We start from the raw sequence: 16,112 nt of genomic DNA on the forward strand, positions 1-16,112 counted from the left end.
AAAACTCCCAGTCTAGAGAATGGGTTCTGTGATTGTCTTGGAAGATCAGTGGGGATAGAAAAAGGCAAGCCTAATTTGGATTGCAGGAGTAGTAAGAGATGTTTCCTGTTGCAACAGTACACTGCATTGTGTCCCTCTTTTCCTTCCAGAATGTAAGTGCTGGTGTTAACTTGCAGCTGTGGCATGGTTCTGAGCACAAGGGGTCACTTCAGGATAACTGGTTGAGTTGGCATTTGTGCAAGACAGAGGGACAAGCGAGTTAGGCTGGTGATGGCTGGATAAGAGACAGATTGTGTGTCTTGGGGTGGGAGGAACGCTTGAAGATTGAGTTTTTTCTATAAAGGAGTGGATATGGAGTACAGATTGTTTTGTGTGTTTTATAAATAGTGAGACCTCATATGAGATGTCAGTATTTAATGTTTTCCTCTTTTGTAAACAGTTCTCATAAACAGTCTAAAATATTAAGTTATTTTGTAAGGCTAATATTAGCATTAATTTTTACTGGATATGTTAAGGTGCAATATTTTATGACTCTGTGAAGTTGAGGGTTGCCTTTGCATTACATTTCCTCCTTGTTGCAAGCCTTTCTACCACCTTTTTAGAAGGGTGCAAGAGAACATCATTGCTGTAGCATAATAATGTGTATTTTACAATAGGCTGTGCTTTTCCATACTCATAAAACTTCACTTTTGCTATTTAGACAGGGGTTACATGTGGTCTTACATGCTTTTGCTATCTTACATACTGTACAGTTTATTTGACAAGAATTAGGACACGCAACTTCCAATTTTGAATCAGAGAAAAGGGTTTGTTATCCTCTGAGAAGAGTGTTTTTAACTTTAAGTCTCAGAAGTCAGGCAGTATAAAAAAAGCAGTGGAGAAATTTTATTAATATGTGAAATGTGTACTCTTCAGGAAAAGGCTATATAATGATGTTACCAGTAACTCCCTTGCCTGACTGGCTCTTGGTATCATTCCATTTTGCTGGTTTTCTAGAAGTCTTTCACTGTTTTTTTGCACTCAAAGATAGTTTATCTATGCAACAGTTTAGTGCCAGGTAAATTGTTTGGTGTTATGCTGACCAAAATTTAAATAACTTATATTTGTGGGAACAGAAGGATGTTTTTCATTACAAAGATTTTTTTTTTTCAGTGAATGAGAAACAAATAAGCAATGCTTTTTATTTCCTAGTGTGACTGTGAAATACTATGGAAAAGCTTCTCATGCTGCTGCTTATCCTTGGGAAGGAGTTAATGCATTAGATGCTGCTGTTCTTGCCTACAACAATCTGTCTGTTTTAAGACAGCAGATGAAACCAACCTGGAGAGTTCATGGTGAGATCTTTCTTAAAACTAATATCCAGCAAGTTAGAGTTTAGGCTGCTGAAGTACTAATATAGAATATCACACATTCCAAAGTATTGTACTAAAGCACTAAATTAGTTTAGTCACTTCATATTATGAAACAGCACCATTTCATTTAAATGGTGTGTCTGCAATTTTTAACAATCATGTCAGTGTCCAGGACTAACTGCTCAAAATAGTCTGAGAGGTCAGATTTGAAAGGGGACTCCAATGCCTAGGTAAAGGTTAGATCAATTTTAAGTCTTGAAGCTGCAGTTCAGGAAAAAAGAAAGAAAAAAGTGCAAAGTTTATTTTGGTACATGGCCTTGAACTCCTTAATATGTGTGGATTTGCAAAGGTATAAGATGAAATACTTCCAAAAAGTGAAGTATTACTTACTGCATCACTTTTTGAGTAGACATTCCATTAATTAGATAGCATTTATTTTAAGGGTCTAGTGGTCTGGAATGAAATTTATTTGGTGAAGTACAAAAAACAAGTGATGGCAGAAGATCATAGTCCTTGGTTAGTAGCCCAATCAACTAGATGTTCCCAGTATTCTTATATTTAATATCTTGTAGGTTTTGGATTAGAAAGGCCATTTTGCAGAAAGACGTGTTAACCATTAAGCTTGATTTGTCCTCCTTCACCATTGTGCATTTCTACCTGTACAGTGAGAAAGGTTCAAAAGGTGAGGTGAAGCTGCCCTATAGCTATAAACCCAGGGTTCCTTATTGCACCCAGCACAACTTTTGCCAAGTTGAAATTAAGAAACTTTGCCAATTCTACAGGACTTCTGAATGTAGAGCTGTTTATTTGAAATATTTGTTATGAGCTAAAAATCCTTCCAGATGTTCTGAGCTGATCATTATGTATCTTGGCTGCTTATGCTGTATATACTACAAGTTTGCATTTCTGTCCAGGATATCTGGATGGAGTCCTAATCCTTTTGACTGTAGATGAAGCTATTTGCAGTTCTGCTGTGCAGCATGCCCAAATGAATTTCAGACAGCAGGCACAGCCTCTCTATCCTATTTCTCTGTAGAAAACAAGGCATGTAATTAAGAGTTTTGGTGTCTGCAACCCATGTGTTGCAGGTTTAAGGCTGAAGATGCCTAAGTTTTCTGTTGAATCTAAGCCTGAACCCCTAAATACTACTTTTTTTGTAGTTTCTAAAGGTTACACGGGTAATATTGGCAAAAAATCTAAGTAAACTGTATGGCCTTCTAAGGTAATGCTTCCTGAACAGTAGCAAAACTGAAATTACTGCGTTGATACAACTGCTGCCATAAACCTGGTTTTTCAAAGTGGAAGTATTTAAATTACTTCTGGGAAAGGACAAGCAACCAGAGTAAGATTGAATTTTACGAATGCTTTCTTTACAACATTGGGTAGAAGACCTCATGTTGTAGACTTTCTGTATGATCAGTGGCTGAATTACATGATCTTAAAAATAGTAGTGTTACCCCACTGACAAAAACTGAAATAATTTCCATTGCTTAAAGTCTAGAATTTCTAACCAATGTTTCATGTACTGAAATATCGTTGTCGTGAGTTCATCTGAGATTTTGATACGATCTTTCTTCCCTGCTTATGAGTGCAGTATATGTTGCCCCCTCAAAAATGGGAATGTAGATTTTTTTTTCCTGTTCAAGAAGTTGTATTAAACAGGTTGTAAAAAAAAATTTCCATCCAGAAGGGCAAATTGGGTGCTACAACAGTGTGCAGGCAGCCTACTTGTAATTCAGGTCTGCTGTCCAGTCCATATTGCAGTTGTATTGAAATTTAACTGTAGACCTATTCAGACTCTCTCCAGTCCCATTTACAATTGTGCTGGACAAGACAAGTGAAAACTGTTTACTCATGAAGCTGCTTGTTCTGAGAAAGCTTCTGTGGGTATGTGTCATGCAAATTTGCATGAATACTTACTGCTTCCTTTCCTGTGATGTCTGTCCCTCTCATCTGAGCTGTTCCTATTGTTATGGACAAATACTGATACTGGATTAATTTAACACTGTTTTTTATTTGGACTGTATTTGAGACTGGAGGCAAAGTTCATAATCTTAATGGGTTTTCTGCACCAAAAGAAATATTTTGTTGTCTGTTTACAACACATTAGTGCTGTGTCTTCAGGCCTCAGTGACACACATCAGTAACTTCTGCAATATTTCTATTTAAGGTAGAAGTTTCTCAGGTTCTACAGAAAACAAATCTAATTCCACATAAAAGAAATTGAGGGTAGAAGGCCAGGGAAACACCCTGTTGGAAAGAACTAGCTGTCTGTGCAGTTACATCTAATGTGAAACTGGGATTTATGATGTGTTCTTGTCAAAATATCCAAATATTACTGTATTTTATGGAAATGCCTTTGATGCCATAATGGTAAAAGATGTAGTTGGTCACACATTCCCTCGAGGGAGCACTTTCAGCTCAAACTGCCCTTGTGACTAAAGCTACATGTATTATACATTCCAATATTTCTGAAGAATTAAAATGAGCAATCTAAATTAACTTTCTGTGCACTGCAATACATACATTTTCCAGGATTGCTGAGAAACTTGTTCAGATTTTCTTCAAGATCACAAAATAAGTTGGAAACATTCTAATTGAGGAAACATTTGAAAGTTGGAATCCAAGTTATCCCTTATAGCAGTTTTTTTCCCTGTTGGCAGACAGATTGCTTTATGACTCCAATGCATTGAATTTTAGGGAATTAATTAGAAATGCTAGTTTGGCTTGACTCTGGGATGTAAAACAGATGTCTAACCAAAGAATGCTGTGAAATTGTGCTGAAAGACATGTACATGTTCCACATGTAATCTGACATGATGAAGAAACTTTGTCCACATACTGCATTTTTTACATTCTTTGTATTTCATGTTCAGCTGACGTTTTGTTGTTTTTGTTTATAGATTTTTAGTTCTTGACCCGGGAATTTAATGACAGGGCTGAAGATCAAACAATTACATTTAATACTGAAAACACAACTTTTCCCTTTCTGCAGGTGTAATAAAAAATGGTGGTGTGAAACCTAACATCATTCCTTCTTACACTGAACTAGAGTTTTACTTGCGTGCTCCTTCAAGGAAAGAGCTTTCTGTTCTGACAGAGAAGGTTGAAAACTGCTTCAAATCTGCAGCAGTGGCCACAGGATGCAAGGTAAGAACATATTCATTGTCATGTGTTTCTGTTAGACAGACCAGAACAGGAAATCAGTGTTTACTTTATTTGTCTGCATAGTGTTTAACTGAAGTAAATCTAAATTACTGTTACACTTTCTGCTGTTCTGTTGCTTTGTGTCCTGAAAGAAAGCTTCAGTTTATAAATAGAATGCCACAGAATCCTAGAGGAATATGTGTTGGGAGAGACCTCTGGAGGTCATCTGGTCTAATTCTCCATTCAAAGCAAGACCAGTTAGAGTAGGTTGCTGAGTGCCATGTGAACTTTTGAATACTTCCAAGGATGAAATTCTACCACCTCTCTCAAAAAGTGCTCTACACACCTCGTGGTGAGCAAGGGTTTTCCTAATGTTTATGCTGCAATGACTTGAGCACTGACACAGGTTTCCTGCAGAGGTTGCTGTGTTTCCATCTTTGGAGATACTCAAAAGCTGCCTCAGTATGGTTCTGGGAAACCAGCTCTAAGTGACCCAGATTGAACAGGGGAACTGGATGAGATGACCTCCAGAGGTACTTTTCCACATCAACCCTCTGTGATTCTGTTGTATCCAACAGGATTTCCTTTGCTGCTTCTTGTTTGCATCACTTTGACATCTGAGAAGTCTGGTTCTGCCTTCCCTGTACCCTTCCCATCTGGTAACTCTAGACAGCAGTAAGATGCCCCACTAACCTTCTGTTCTGTGAAGGCTCAGCAGATCAAGTTCTTTCAGCCTGTCCTTGTACATTGTGTTCTCCACCTCATCATCTTGGTGGCCTTCCCCTGGCCTCGCTCCAGTCTTGATTTGAGGAGAAACCAAATGAGCACAGCACCCGCTGTGGTGTCACAGGGGTTGTCTCCATCAGTAATAAAAATACTAAAATATTAATGGCACCAGTCTCAGTTGTAGATGAGTGCTACAAGTAACAGGCAGCAATGTGGTATTTTGTGCTGCTGATTATAAAGCACTTGGAGCTTGCATGTCTTGTGTCATCTGAGCCAGTCATGTTGTCATGCAAAGCTAGGCTTGGTCATGCACTATCTGCTCTTAAATGAGTTCCATCTTGAGTGGTGGATGTTCACAATCACCTTGTGATTCTTGAGCCTGGGCATGAGTTCTAGGAGGATTTATTTGCTCTGTAACCCCTCTGGGAACTTGAGGCTAGGATGGTCTGAGGAGTGTGTAGTTTTCAAGGACCTCCTTTTGGTCCTTCAAGAGGATGTGACCTTTAGGTGTTGTTCAGTGAGATGGAACATCCCTCTGTTTCAGTAACACTAAAAAAATAATGGCTCCCAGACTGCATTTCTGCTTCTCTTACTCTGCATCCTTGGGTGCATCCTGCCTGATCCCATGTACATTCAATTTCTTTAAGTGTCCTGTAATTTCTTTTTGTTTTGCTGTGGGTGATGCTTCTATCCTACAGATAGTGCTGCTAGGCTCAGAGACCTGGGAGGCTTGATGGCAAACCTCACCTGTAGAAACAAGCAAAACAGGTATTGGGTCTTCTGTCTGTTTTTTTCCCATATTCTTGGTCATTAGGTCCACTGCCCCATTAAACAGCAGGCTCATGTAGCAACTGAGTGATTTTTCAATTAGCATTCTCATTTGTTTTGCTTTTAGTAAATGGAAGTGTGTCTCATCTAGCTGGTTCAAGCAATATGATTACCTTTTTATGTTGCTAAGATAGATGGTTCTACTTGGCTCTGTTAATTACAAGCTTATGACTAATTCAGCTGTAAAAAGAATGTTTGTGATCATCAAAACAAATAGATATGGGGTATGTGAATGCCACTTTTATAGTCTTCTTGAGACATTAGATGTTGTTTTCCTACCGTGTCCCCTTCACTATATCTAGAAAAGAGGTTCAGAAAGTGCACTTTATGCAGAATGAAAGTTAAGACCTCTTTTGAAATTTGACATTGATAGATTTTTTTTTCAATTTGTTTTCAAATTTCTTACCTGTATGAAGCCATATCATGAATGGGGCTGTACTTATTGGAAACATTCTGAAAAAAGGTAACGTGCACTTTGATAAAAGCCTATGGTTACTTCTGTGTAGTTTAGCAGTACCTGCAGGCAAAATCATTAGACACTGTTACAGGAAATATTTGTTTCCTGTTTTTGGAGAAAATTTTGGAATCCTTTCTTCTGGAATTTGGCTGTCTAGAGCAAACTGAACAGAACATCAGCTGTGTTTTGATGGAGGGTAATATTTGGCAGAATGTTGTATTTTTGAAATAAACTTAGCGCTTACGTCTGTTTTGCCTTGGGCTTGAAGTCTGGATATGTAGGGGTTTTTTTTGGCCTTCAGATTGTTTGCATTGAGCTGGCTTACACTGGAGAAAAACTTACAGTGATTTGGGGTTTTTGTCTAGGTGGAAATAAAAGGTGGTGAAAATGATTACTACAATGTGCTTCCAAATAAGAGCCTGCAGAAAATTTACAAGGAGAATGGAAAGAAGCTTGGAATAGATTTTATATCAGAAGATGCTATCTTGAATGGTTTGTCAGGTAACTCCAGCTGCATTTTTCATTGTATCTTAAGCTTAGGTTGATCAAGCTTCAAGTGTATAAAATAACAAATTAGAGCTAAGTTAAACACAGAAGAAAAAGCCAAATTACAAAGCTAAAGCTCCGTAGAAGGTTTATATCTCTGGCCTGTGTTTCTGTATTTGTTGTAGAAGCTAAGAACAGGCAAGAAAAGCAGTAAACACCTTCTTATAATAGTTCTGAAAATATTCAAAGAAATTAGCAATTTGGTTGGGGGAAGGGATGGAAAGCTAAGAGCTGTCTTTCTGAGAACACGAGGATTGTAATGAATTGTCTCTCATTCTGTGGCTTTAAAATACAGAATCCTGGTCTGCTATGAATGGGGATGAGACTTTGTTTTTAGGAATCTTGTTTAATAATATTTTCCAAGCTTACATATAAACAAATATACTAGAATCTAGCAATTATTTTAGAGGGAATTTTTGGAGAGATTTAGAACTTGAAGTTTAAGTATCTCACTAACTCTAATTTAATCTTTTCATTAACAAGTAATTACATGCCCCTAATTTTAGTTCATGAGTTCAACAAATTAATTTTCCAAAGGGTGCTCTTCAAGTAGGTGTTCACTTTTGGGTCTTGACTATGTCTTAAACAATTTAACTTTTTTAGTCTCTGAGCTGTAACAGCAATGGGAATTCTTGAATGCTTAAGTGGGTTTCTTGTTATCCTTAACACTTTCTTTTTCAGAATCTTCCTACAGGAGCTCTGTTCAAGTCTCAACTGCTGCTCATACTTTGAGCCTTCACTACTGATTTTAACTGTATTTATGAACATTTTTACTCCATCTTAGAAGGAAGATACTGTTCTCAGTAATAAGTTATTTTAATTAATTTGATTGTGGTACTTGTCGTCTCCTTATTAAATGCAGATTATCTTTGGAATTTGGACAGATTTGGTGTTTAGGAGTAGCTCTCCAAATTTCTTTTTGTGGGTAGGGGAGACATTGTATCTAATGAAATTCTTGGTATTTAATGGTGATGGGATTTTTTTCTGTTTCTTACTTCCCTTTCATATTAAACAGTGGTTCATTGTCTTGTGTTTAAAAACAAATTATAAGTTAAGACAGATTTCTTCCTACTTTCTTCAATACAAATAAGATTTACTGCTTTGCTTGTTTAGCCAAAGAAGGAGGCTGAGGAACCTTAAAATGTTCACTATAGTGCAACTTTCTGGAACACTGCTAGTTGGTTCCTTCAAACCATTGATGATCATGTATATCAGTGATTTTGCTTTTGTTCAGAGGTCTTGAAGTGAACTTTTCACAGACACCCAGCTGCAATAGGGCTTTCATATGTAAGTTATATGATATGCTCAATGTTAACCATTAACTTGCTTAAACCAAAATTCTCTGTATGGCTGTCCTGTCCTTGAATTGCGTGTCAAATGTCAAAATGTGCTTCAGCAATTGCTTTTTTTATCTCACACTCTAGTAGGGTTTGCTGAATTTTCTTTCCACAGCTTCTCCTCTGAATTTTTGCAGTGGGAATTCAGGAGAGATAACAAAGCACAGTCTCCAGAGCCATAGGAGTGAAATTTTGTATGCTACCCTTTTCTGGGGGGGGGAATTGAGTATTTTGTGTCATCTTTTTCAAGACCTCTATTTCTGTTTAGTTTTCATGTGGTTTTCAATGTTTTCTTTTAGGCTGTCAGTTTCTTCTGTTGAAAGGGGAGGAAGATAGCTCAGTTGCTTCTCCATGTCTGTGCAGCAGAACAGTCGTTCAGAGCTGAGCGCACTCGCTGCCACCTCTGCATGGGCATTAGTGTGGCTCTGCTCCCAGGTATCACTCTAGGCAGATAAGCATCACCAGGGCTTCCCTGAGCACCTCAGATCACAGGCTCTGCTTGCTGGGCACACAGCCAGGGGGTGTGACATCATGTGAGACTGAGCTAGCTTGGACCAGGTGCCAGGACCTGTTTCTCCTCCTACTGTTCGCAGGACTTTACTACAGGAAATTTATCCATAACCTTCTAAAGCAGATGGCTTAGTTACACATGGCTTAGTTGAGGCACCCACACCTCTGATAACTTAATCTAGTCAAAATGTAGTATTCATGGTGTTCATTGGCTTCCTGTGTGCAAAACTGATAAAGAAGATCTTAAGAAGGTCTAGTATATTTGAGAATTCCACTTTTGAATCTTGGGACTGTATATAATTATTTCCTGGAATCTTCTGTGTTTTCCCCTCTGTTCGTGTTTGTGGTAATACTGACTCCGTTAAATATGCAGTGACTTGAAGAGGCTTCAGGATATATTTTTGAGAGGCTGGAACTCCAGTATCTCTCTGTTGAAGGTAGCACTGGATTATGTATATTGCATTGGTAACTGCAATTACTTATGCTTCCAGAAAGAATCCCAATCAATATGTGTCTAGCAAGCACACAATTTCAGGCGTTTTTATGGAAATTACTAGAACACCTGATGTTCTAAACATACCTCTATGTTATTCCCATAAAAGGTGTAACATTTTGTCTGATAGAGGGGAAGATTTAGCTGTTAGATTTTTATTAAAAGCTGCGTGGATTTTGCCTCTCCATGTTGCTAGTCAATACCCAATTTACATGTCTTCTACTCAGCAAAAATAACATGTCATGTAGCACATTGAATATGGATATCAATTTAGGATGAATGACATGACTGAGAGCTATGATGCAGTGCAATTTCTAATGTTTCATTTGCTAAGTGGAAGTAGGGAAAAGTGCAGCACAGTCTTTGCAGCAATTTGTATTGGGACTTAGTAAGGCAGGTCTAGAACCCTTGGTTTAGTCTGGAGTGTGCAGAACTTCTGGTTTGTCTGTCCAGATTGACCAAAGAGGGAATCAGTAGTGCAGACTACTGGAAATCAAAATGACTTATTGCTGTGCCAAGAGTTGGATTTTCTTCAAATGCATCCTGAATTTATGGGAAGAGATGCTTTTGAACAAGCTTTGCTGTTTCCCTTATCTGTAAGCAATCTCTTGTCCTCATAATGTAGGCTCTGTGGACTCACTTTCAATAACTATAGGCTTCCAAGTAAAGTCTGTGTTTTTCCATTATTTAATTACTAAATCTTAAGGCACTAGCAATAACTTCTTTTCATAAAGTATCACAAATACAGAGGCTACTCAATGTGTTAAATTTCATACGCCATTGCTAAAGAAACAAATTCTTCCATCTCTGGCCCCAAAAAAAGTTAATTGGGATCTTGGTGGGTCATCCCTATTTTTCCCTGATAAAAAACAATGGTTCTTCTGGTACCTGGATTTCACAATAAGTGGTACATTGATTTCTCCAGCTTTGAAATGTCATTTTAACAAATAATGAGTGGGTTGCTTGTTTGGGGAAAAAAAATAAAACAAGAATAAAACCAAAACCACTTGGGATGTAATTGTAGACTCTTGGATGATTTACTGTGAAGAATCTTCTACTTTGGGATGATACCATTCAGTAGATAAGGCTGTGAGATAGGTACTAGATAACATCCTGAAAGTGATAGGCATGAAAGAATCATCATTGAAATCTGCAACATTGTTATCAGGTGTTTGTCTACAAAGCCCTAGAATTTTATCTGGAGTTTAGTTCTGATCTTATTTCAAGGCTGCTTGTGCTGTTGAGATTTCCATAACTGAGAATAATCAAAACACATGGGGTAAAAACAGTTACCCTCGATCTGTTTCTGTTTAAAGATAAATAGTTTCTACTTTAGTCTCCTACAGAATGCTGAATATTTGCATATTGGTGAGAAGCAGGAATTGTTTGGCCTAGTTCTGAAGGGCTCTAACAGGGAAATTGTGACAGTGTTCACAGGGGTTTTCAGGATGAGGGAAGAGACGTAGATCTGACTACATATTTCAGAAGGCTTGATTTATTATTTTATGATATATATTACATTATAACTATACTAAAGAATAGAAGGAAAAGTTTCATCTCAGAAGGCTAGCTAAGCTAAGAATAGAACAGAATGGAATGAATGATAACAAAGGCAGCTGGCTCAGACAGAGACAGAGAGCCAGCTCTGCTGTGACTGGTCACTAAATCCAAACATCCACACGAGACCAATCACAGATGTCACAGATGCACCTGTTGCATTCCACAGCAGCAGATAACCATTGTTTATGTTTTATTCCTGGAGCCTCTCAGCTTCTCAGGAAGAAAAAATCCTAAGAAAGGATTTTCTCATAAAAATATGTCTGCGACAGGAGATAGCTGAAATGCCTGACACTCCCCAGGTTTGCAGCTTTCCTGTTTCTGAATTAACAGCTTACTGTCAGGAGATGCTTGATAAAAATGAGCAGTAAAAGGAATAAGAACATGCTGATACATCTTCCTTGCAGTCCAGTAACTGGTCATTGATCAGAAGTGCACTGGAGAGCAGCACCTGAAGATGCTAGTTAGGGAAAATCACCTTGGTGACAGGATATATTTGTATGGATAATGGCTCATTAGAAATGTTCTTATTTTAGTATTTGGGGCAAAGGATATTCCGTTTTAGATATGGGCTGAAGAGAATGTCTATCATGCATTTTCTTACAGCATTCAAAACTGCCCAACACTTTTTTGTTAAGAAAATCTCTGTGCTGCTTCTAGGTTCCACGGACTTTGGAAATGTTACATTTGTGGTCCCTGGGATTCATCCTTATTTTTATATTGGCTCTGATGCATTGAATCATACTGAGCAGTACACAGAAGCTGCAGGTGAGTTGAAGTGAAAACAATTAACATGATGTGACAGTGGTCACAGGGGTTTTTCAGGATGAGGGAAGAGACGAAAATGTTGACTCCATGTTCAGAAGGCTTGATTTATTATTTTATTATATATATTAAGACTATACTAAAGAATAGAAGGAAAAGTTTAATCTCAGAAGGCTAGCTAAGCTAAGAATAGAACAGAACGGAATGAATGATAACAAAGGCAGCTGGCTCAGACAGAGACAGAGAGCCAGCTCTGCTGTGCCTGGTCACTAAATCCAAACATCCACACGAGACCAATCACAGATGCACCTGTTGCATTCCACAGCAGCAGATAACCACTGTTTACATTTTGTTCCTGGAGCCTCTCAGCTTCTCAGGAAGAAAAAATCCTAAGAAAGGATTTTCATAAAAAGATATCTGCGACAACATGAATTGTAGAGTTGCAGAAAAAGCTAACAAATGTAAAATTTCTTGGTTTGTGTTTGAGGTTATATGTATATGGGTAGGGTAACCACTCCTCATACTAAAAGATTAAAAAGAAATTAGAAGTATTATCTATAACAACATATTTGGAAGAATTTCTAAACATGAGCTGAAAGAGAAGTCATTTTTACTCCTAAAATAGAGGAAATGTAGCAGTGCTAGCTTATAAAATTCCACATTTTCTGAAGAGCATAATGTGAACACTCAACTTTCCTGTTCTCAGTCTTAGTTGTTTATGTCAGTAGCAGAAAATTAAGTAATTGCAAAAGAAAAAAATGTTTTGAGGCATGGGAAAATAGGTTTACTTCATGCAAGTAGATTTTTAAGAAAATGTTCTTGCAGCTGAAACTTGTAATTTTACTTTATAAAATATCCCTTGTGCAGCAAGCAAGTGGTTTAATATTGGTAACCTAACCTGAAATTCCCCTTACATTTTTTTCTGCAGGGTCACAGACTGCTCAGTTCTACGCCTTGCGCACAGCAAAGGCTTTGGCAATGACAGCACTGGATGTCATTTTCAAGCCAGGTCTGTTAGAAGAAGTCAGGGAGGACTTCAGAGAAGTGAAGCTGAAAGAAGAGGAACAAACAAATCCAGTAGAACCTAAAAAAGAATCTGGTGTTGGTGAAGGAGCATGTGCATCACACTAAACTTGATTAAAGCATTCTCAGTAGCACTGACTTAATGGAGATGCTGTATTTAAATCCCAATAGGGGCTGGATAAATACATAGCTGAAGAAATTATGATTTTATTTAATTTGGACTTCAGGAGAAGTAAACAGTATAATTGCTTTCAAAAAATGTGAAATTACATCTAGCTGTAATGTTTGTCTTCACTAGAGTGATGATTTTCATACAGAGATCTCAAATATGTTCTCTTTAATTTGCAGTGTTGAATAAATTATAGTGTTTAGATCCCTTGTCAGTGATTTTCTATGTAGTGCTATATTAATATTCCTTATAGAGGAAGTATGGTATTTTTCTGTTCTAAAATAAGCACTTTTCATTCAGTGATCATATGCTGAATCTGATCTGTGAAGCTTTTATGAAATTTCTGGTCACTTTTCTTGGGACAAGATGGAGACTTAAAAAATGAGCTGGTTTCACTGGAGAGAAGGGGCTATGTTTGGAAATATACTTGGTTATGATAATAGTAGCTTCCAGCAATGGAAGAAGACTGCTTGTATAGGAGTGCAATCTGTAAAGCTTGATTGTCCTCAAACGTGTTGATTTTCCTCCTAGCAAATTTTGGAGGTCTTGTGGAGAAGTCATGGATCACAAAATTGGAAAGCAGCTAAATGTTTATTTGATTAAATCAACACATTTAAACTACTACAAGAAAAATTCTGCTCTGAGGAATACAGGTGTCCACACAAGGTGTTGCATTAGCTTAACTGCTGATCTGAAGGAGCTGTACAAATTAATCTAAACCAGTGGAAATCTTTGTGACAAAGCTACAAGTGTGGTGCCATGAAGCAATAAATGGTTGTGTGCAAGTCCCTCTAGTAATCTCAGAGGAGCTTGCAGTGAGGACTGCTGGCTTTTTTAACCTGTTTGTTCCCGTGTCCTAAGCAGCAGATCTGTAAAGTCTTGCCAGTTGTCCTTTCTGTGTGTTGTATGGTTAGTCCTTTTAATCTTTGTTATTTTGCTTCTCAAGGACATTGATACTGCAGTTTTATTTAGGTTTGTGTACCCAAACATGTTAGGATGTCTTTTGATTCACTGGTTAAAGGATTTTGTGAGTACACAAAAAAGAAGTCAGTGGACAGATGGAGTGAGAAAGCAACTTCCTGATTAATGTTTTCCTAAGCACAGGTACTACTGTAAGCTTCAGAAAGGAAGGCAGGCAGGCTGTTGTGTTCCTCAGGAAGTCTGAATAACTGACTTTCAGAAATATATATATATATTTTAAACAGTCTCTAAATGGTAAACTCTAAAATTCTGTTCAGCGTTTATAGTTCATTTATTTCTATATTCACTTTAATTTTACACCAGTATCCTTGCTTTCATTAGCAAAGGGTTTTCATAGATGGATGCAAGAAACAGGTGAAGGTGGGACTTGAACTATAGATGTGTCCAGGATAGTAAGTTAAATACTAAATCCATCTGAAATTTGTTCTAAGGTTTGTTAGAGGAACTTTGTCCTTAACTTTTAATTTACAGTCTGCCTTGCTCATTCTCAGAGACAATTGTAATTCATTAAGATTTACTGGGTTAACAGGCTAGTGCATTGATTTCCTTAGCACATGTGGCTTTTTATTTCCTCCTGCAAGAACTGCTTAACTCCTTGCTTTGCTGTTTTTAAGATGGAGTGTTTGGATCCCACATAGGTAGCACATGCTGTTTGTTATGTTTCCTACAAGCTGATGTGCATTAAAGCCTCCTCAGTTCTCTTTGTTCAGACTTCTTAGCTGCATCATATCCAAGATCAGTTAATTAAACTTCTCTGAACTAAAAGTATGTCTTCATTTTGTTGTAATCATTGGTGGAATAAAAATGGAGTTGAAGTACTGATTAAAGATGAGTTGATATTAATAAAGGAATTTAATTGTGATTGAATTTTCTTGTCCTTTGCTTAACATTGGAATGCTTGTCCTTTGCTTACTATTGGGATGATTTTTGATTTCTTTTTTCCCCCCCTAGTTTGTTACCAATATGTAAGATTGAGGGTGGTTTAAGCTTTGCATTTTGGTCTGCATTTGTGAGGGTTAATGCTTTCCAAATGCCCCATATTTAATGTTAGTCTTTGTTATCCTATGGCTGTTTTAACTGTTAAAACGTGTTGGAATTGATAGAATAATGTGAGCTTGTGAAGTGTCTCTGTTAGGCTAAAGCTGGTCTAGCTCCACTTTGAAGTGGGATTATCACCAACACTAGGGTCAGGTGATCTTGGCTTCATTTTCCAAATCCTTGAATCCTCGTTCAGCCTCCTTTCTCAATTCCCCATGTGAGCTAATTCTAGTTTGTCTCAGAGTGTTCATTCCTGAGGTCCTGAACTAAAGCAGTCTGGGATTTAACCTTGCGATTTTATTATCATAGTGATACTATGTGTGGGAAAATTTTAGTTCCTGTGGGAATAAAACTTTGATTTTCAGTCATGCTCAGAAATCACGCATATATGAAAATATCCAATATGCTTCTTAAGTTGCCCTAACTGCAGTCTTCCCCAAGCTGTTTGTAATTTAAGAGTATTGGGATATTTGTCAGGAATAGTATTCTCAGTAATGAATCAAAATTGTGGGTAATGGACTGTAATGCCTGAAATTATTCTGAACTGCTGATAGCAAATGACAGCTGTGAAAGGATGAGGTGATGATGTCCAGATGTTGTGAAGAACTTAAAGCCTCTGCCAGCCTACCAAACTACTGTATTTCCTTATTTAGTATCTGTCTTAGGACCTTAGTAAAAGATACAAAGCAAAACAAAAAATAAAAGATGAAATATGATGGGTTTATTTTTTATGAAAAGATTTGAAGGTGAGAACTTGCAACCTGCTGTGTTCCTGGTGCAGAAGAGCCCAGCAGTCTCTTCAAACCATAAATGGGATGCAGTTTTATGTTCTTGTGAATCTTATTTCTGTAATTGCTTCTCCCTACTGTGAATGCTCTGTACCTGCTCCCATTGCAGTCACAAGGAGCAGGACTGTGTTCCTCTGAGGAAGAGTCATGACATGTTAGCTGTTGAAGTCTCTCTAGTATTCATTGAGTGATCTCATAACTTGCTAACAGCATTCCTGAAAACAGACTTTTATTTAGAGCAAAATGTTTAGGGATAAGTAATTTTGAAATAACAAAGTAAAGTCAGTCCACATTATTTCCTTTTTGCCCCTGAGGTTTGCAATTTCCTTGTCCTGAGGTAGCAGCCCTCCACAGAGCCTTTGTCCATCAGACTGTTTCATTGACTGCTGCTGCCA

General features: G+C 37.6%; 1 protein-coding gene across 4 annotated transcripts in view; it reads left to right on the top strand.

Moving 5' to 3' along the window:
• PM20D2 (peptidase M20 domain containing 2) overlaps positions 1–14,758 on the top strand; it is a 40,981-nt gene extending 26,223 nt beyond the window's left edge. For 2 of the 4 annotated variants that reach the window (XM_054629459.2, XM_077174922.1), the window contains exons 3-7: positions 1,192–1,334; positions 4,348–4,502; positions 6,876–7,011; positions 11,614–11,721; positions 12,647–14,758. In XM_054629459.2, coding sequence (XP_054485434.2) covers positions 1,192–1,334; positions 4,348–4,502; positions 6,876–7,011; positions 11,614–11,721; positions 12,647–12,849 — 745 coding nt within the window. In that variant the 3' untranslated portion in view covers positions 12,850–14,758. Of the gene's footprint in view, positions 1–1,191; positions 1,335–4,347; positions 4,503–6,875; positions 7,012–8,692; positions 10,415–11,613; positions 11,722–12,646 lie in introns of those variants that run through there. The other 2 variants (XR_008533951.2, XM_054629460.2) reach the window with 2 other exon arrangements.
• The last annotated feature ends 1,354 nt before the right edge of the window (positions 14,759–16,112 follow it).

The sequence above is a fragment of the Agelaius phoeniceus genome, chromosome 3 (assembly GCF_051311805.1).
Source record: "Agelaius phoeniceus isolate bAgePho1 chromosome 3, bAgePho1.hap1, whole genome shotgun sequence".
NCBI classification, from domain to species: domain Eukaryota; kingdom Metazoa; phylum Chordata; class Aves; order Passeriformes; family Icteridae; genus Agelaius; species Agelaius phoeniceus.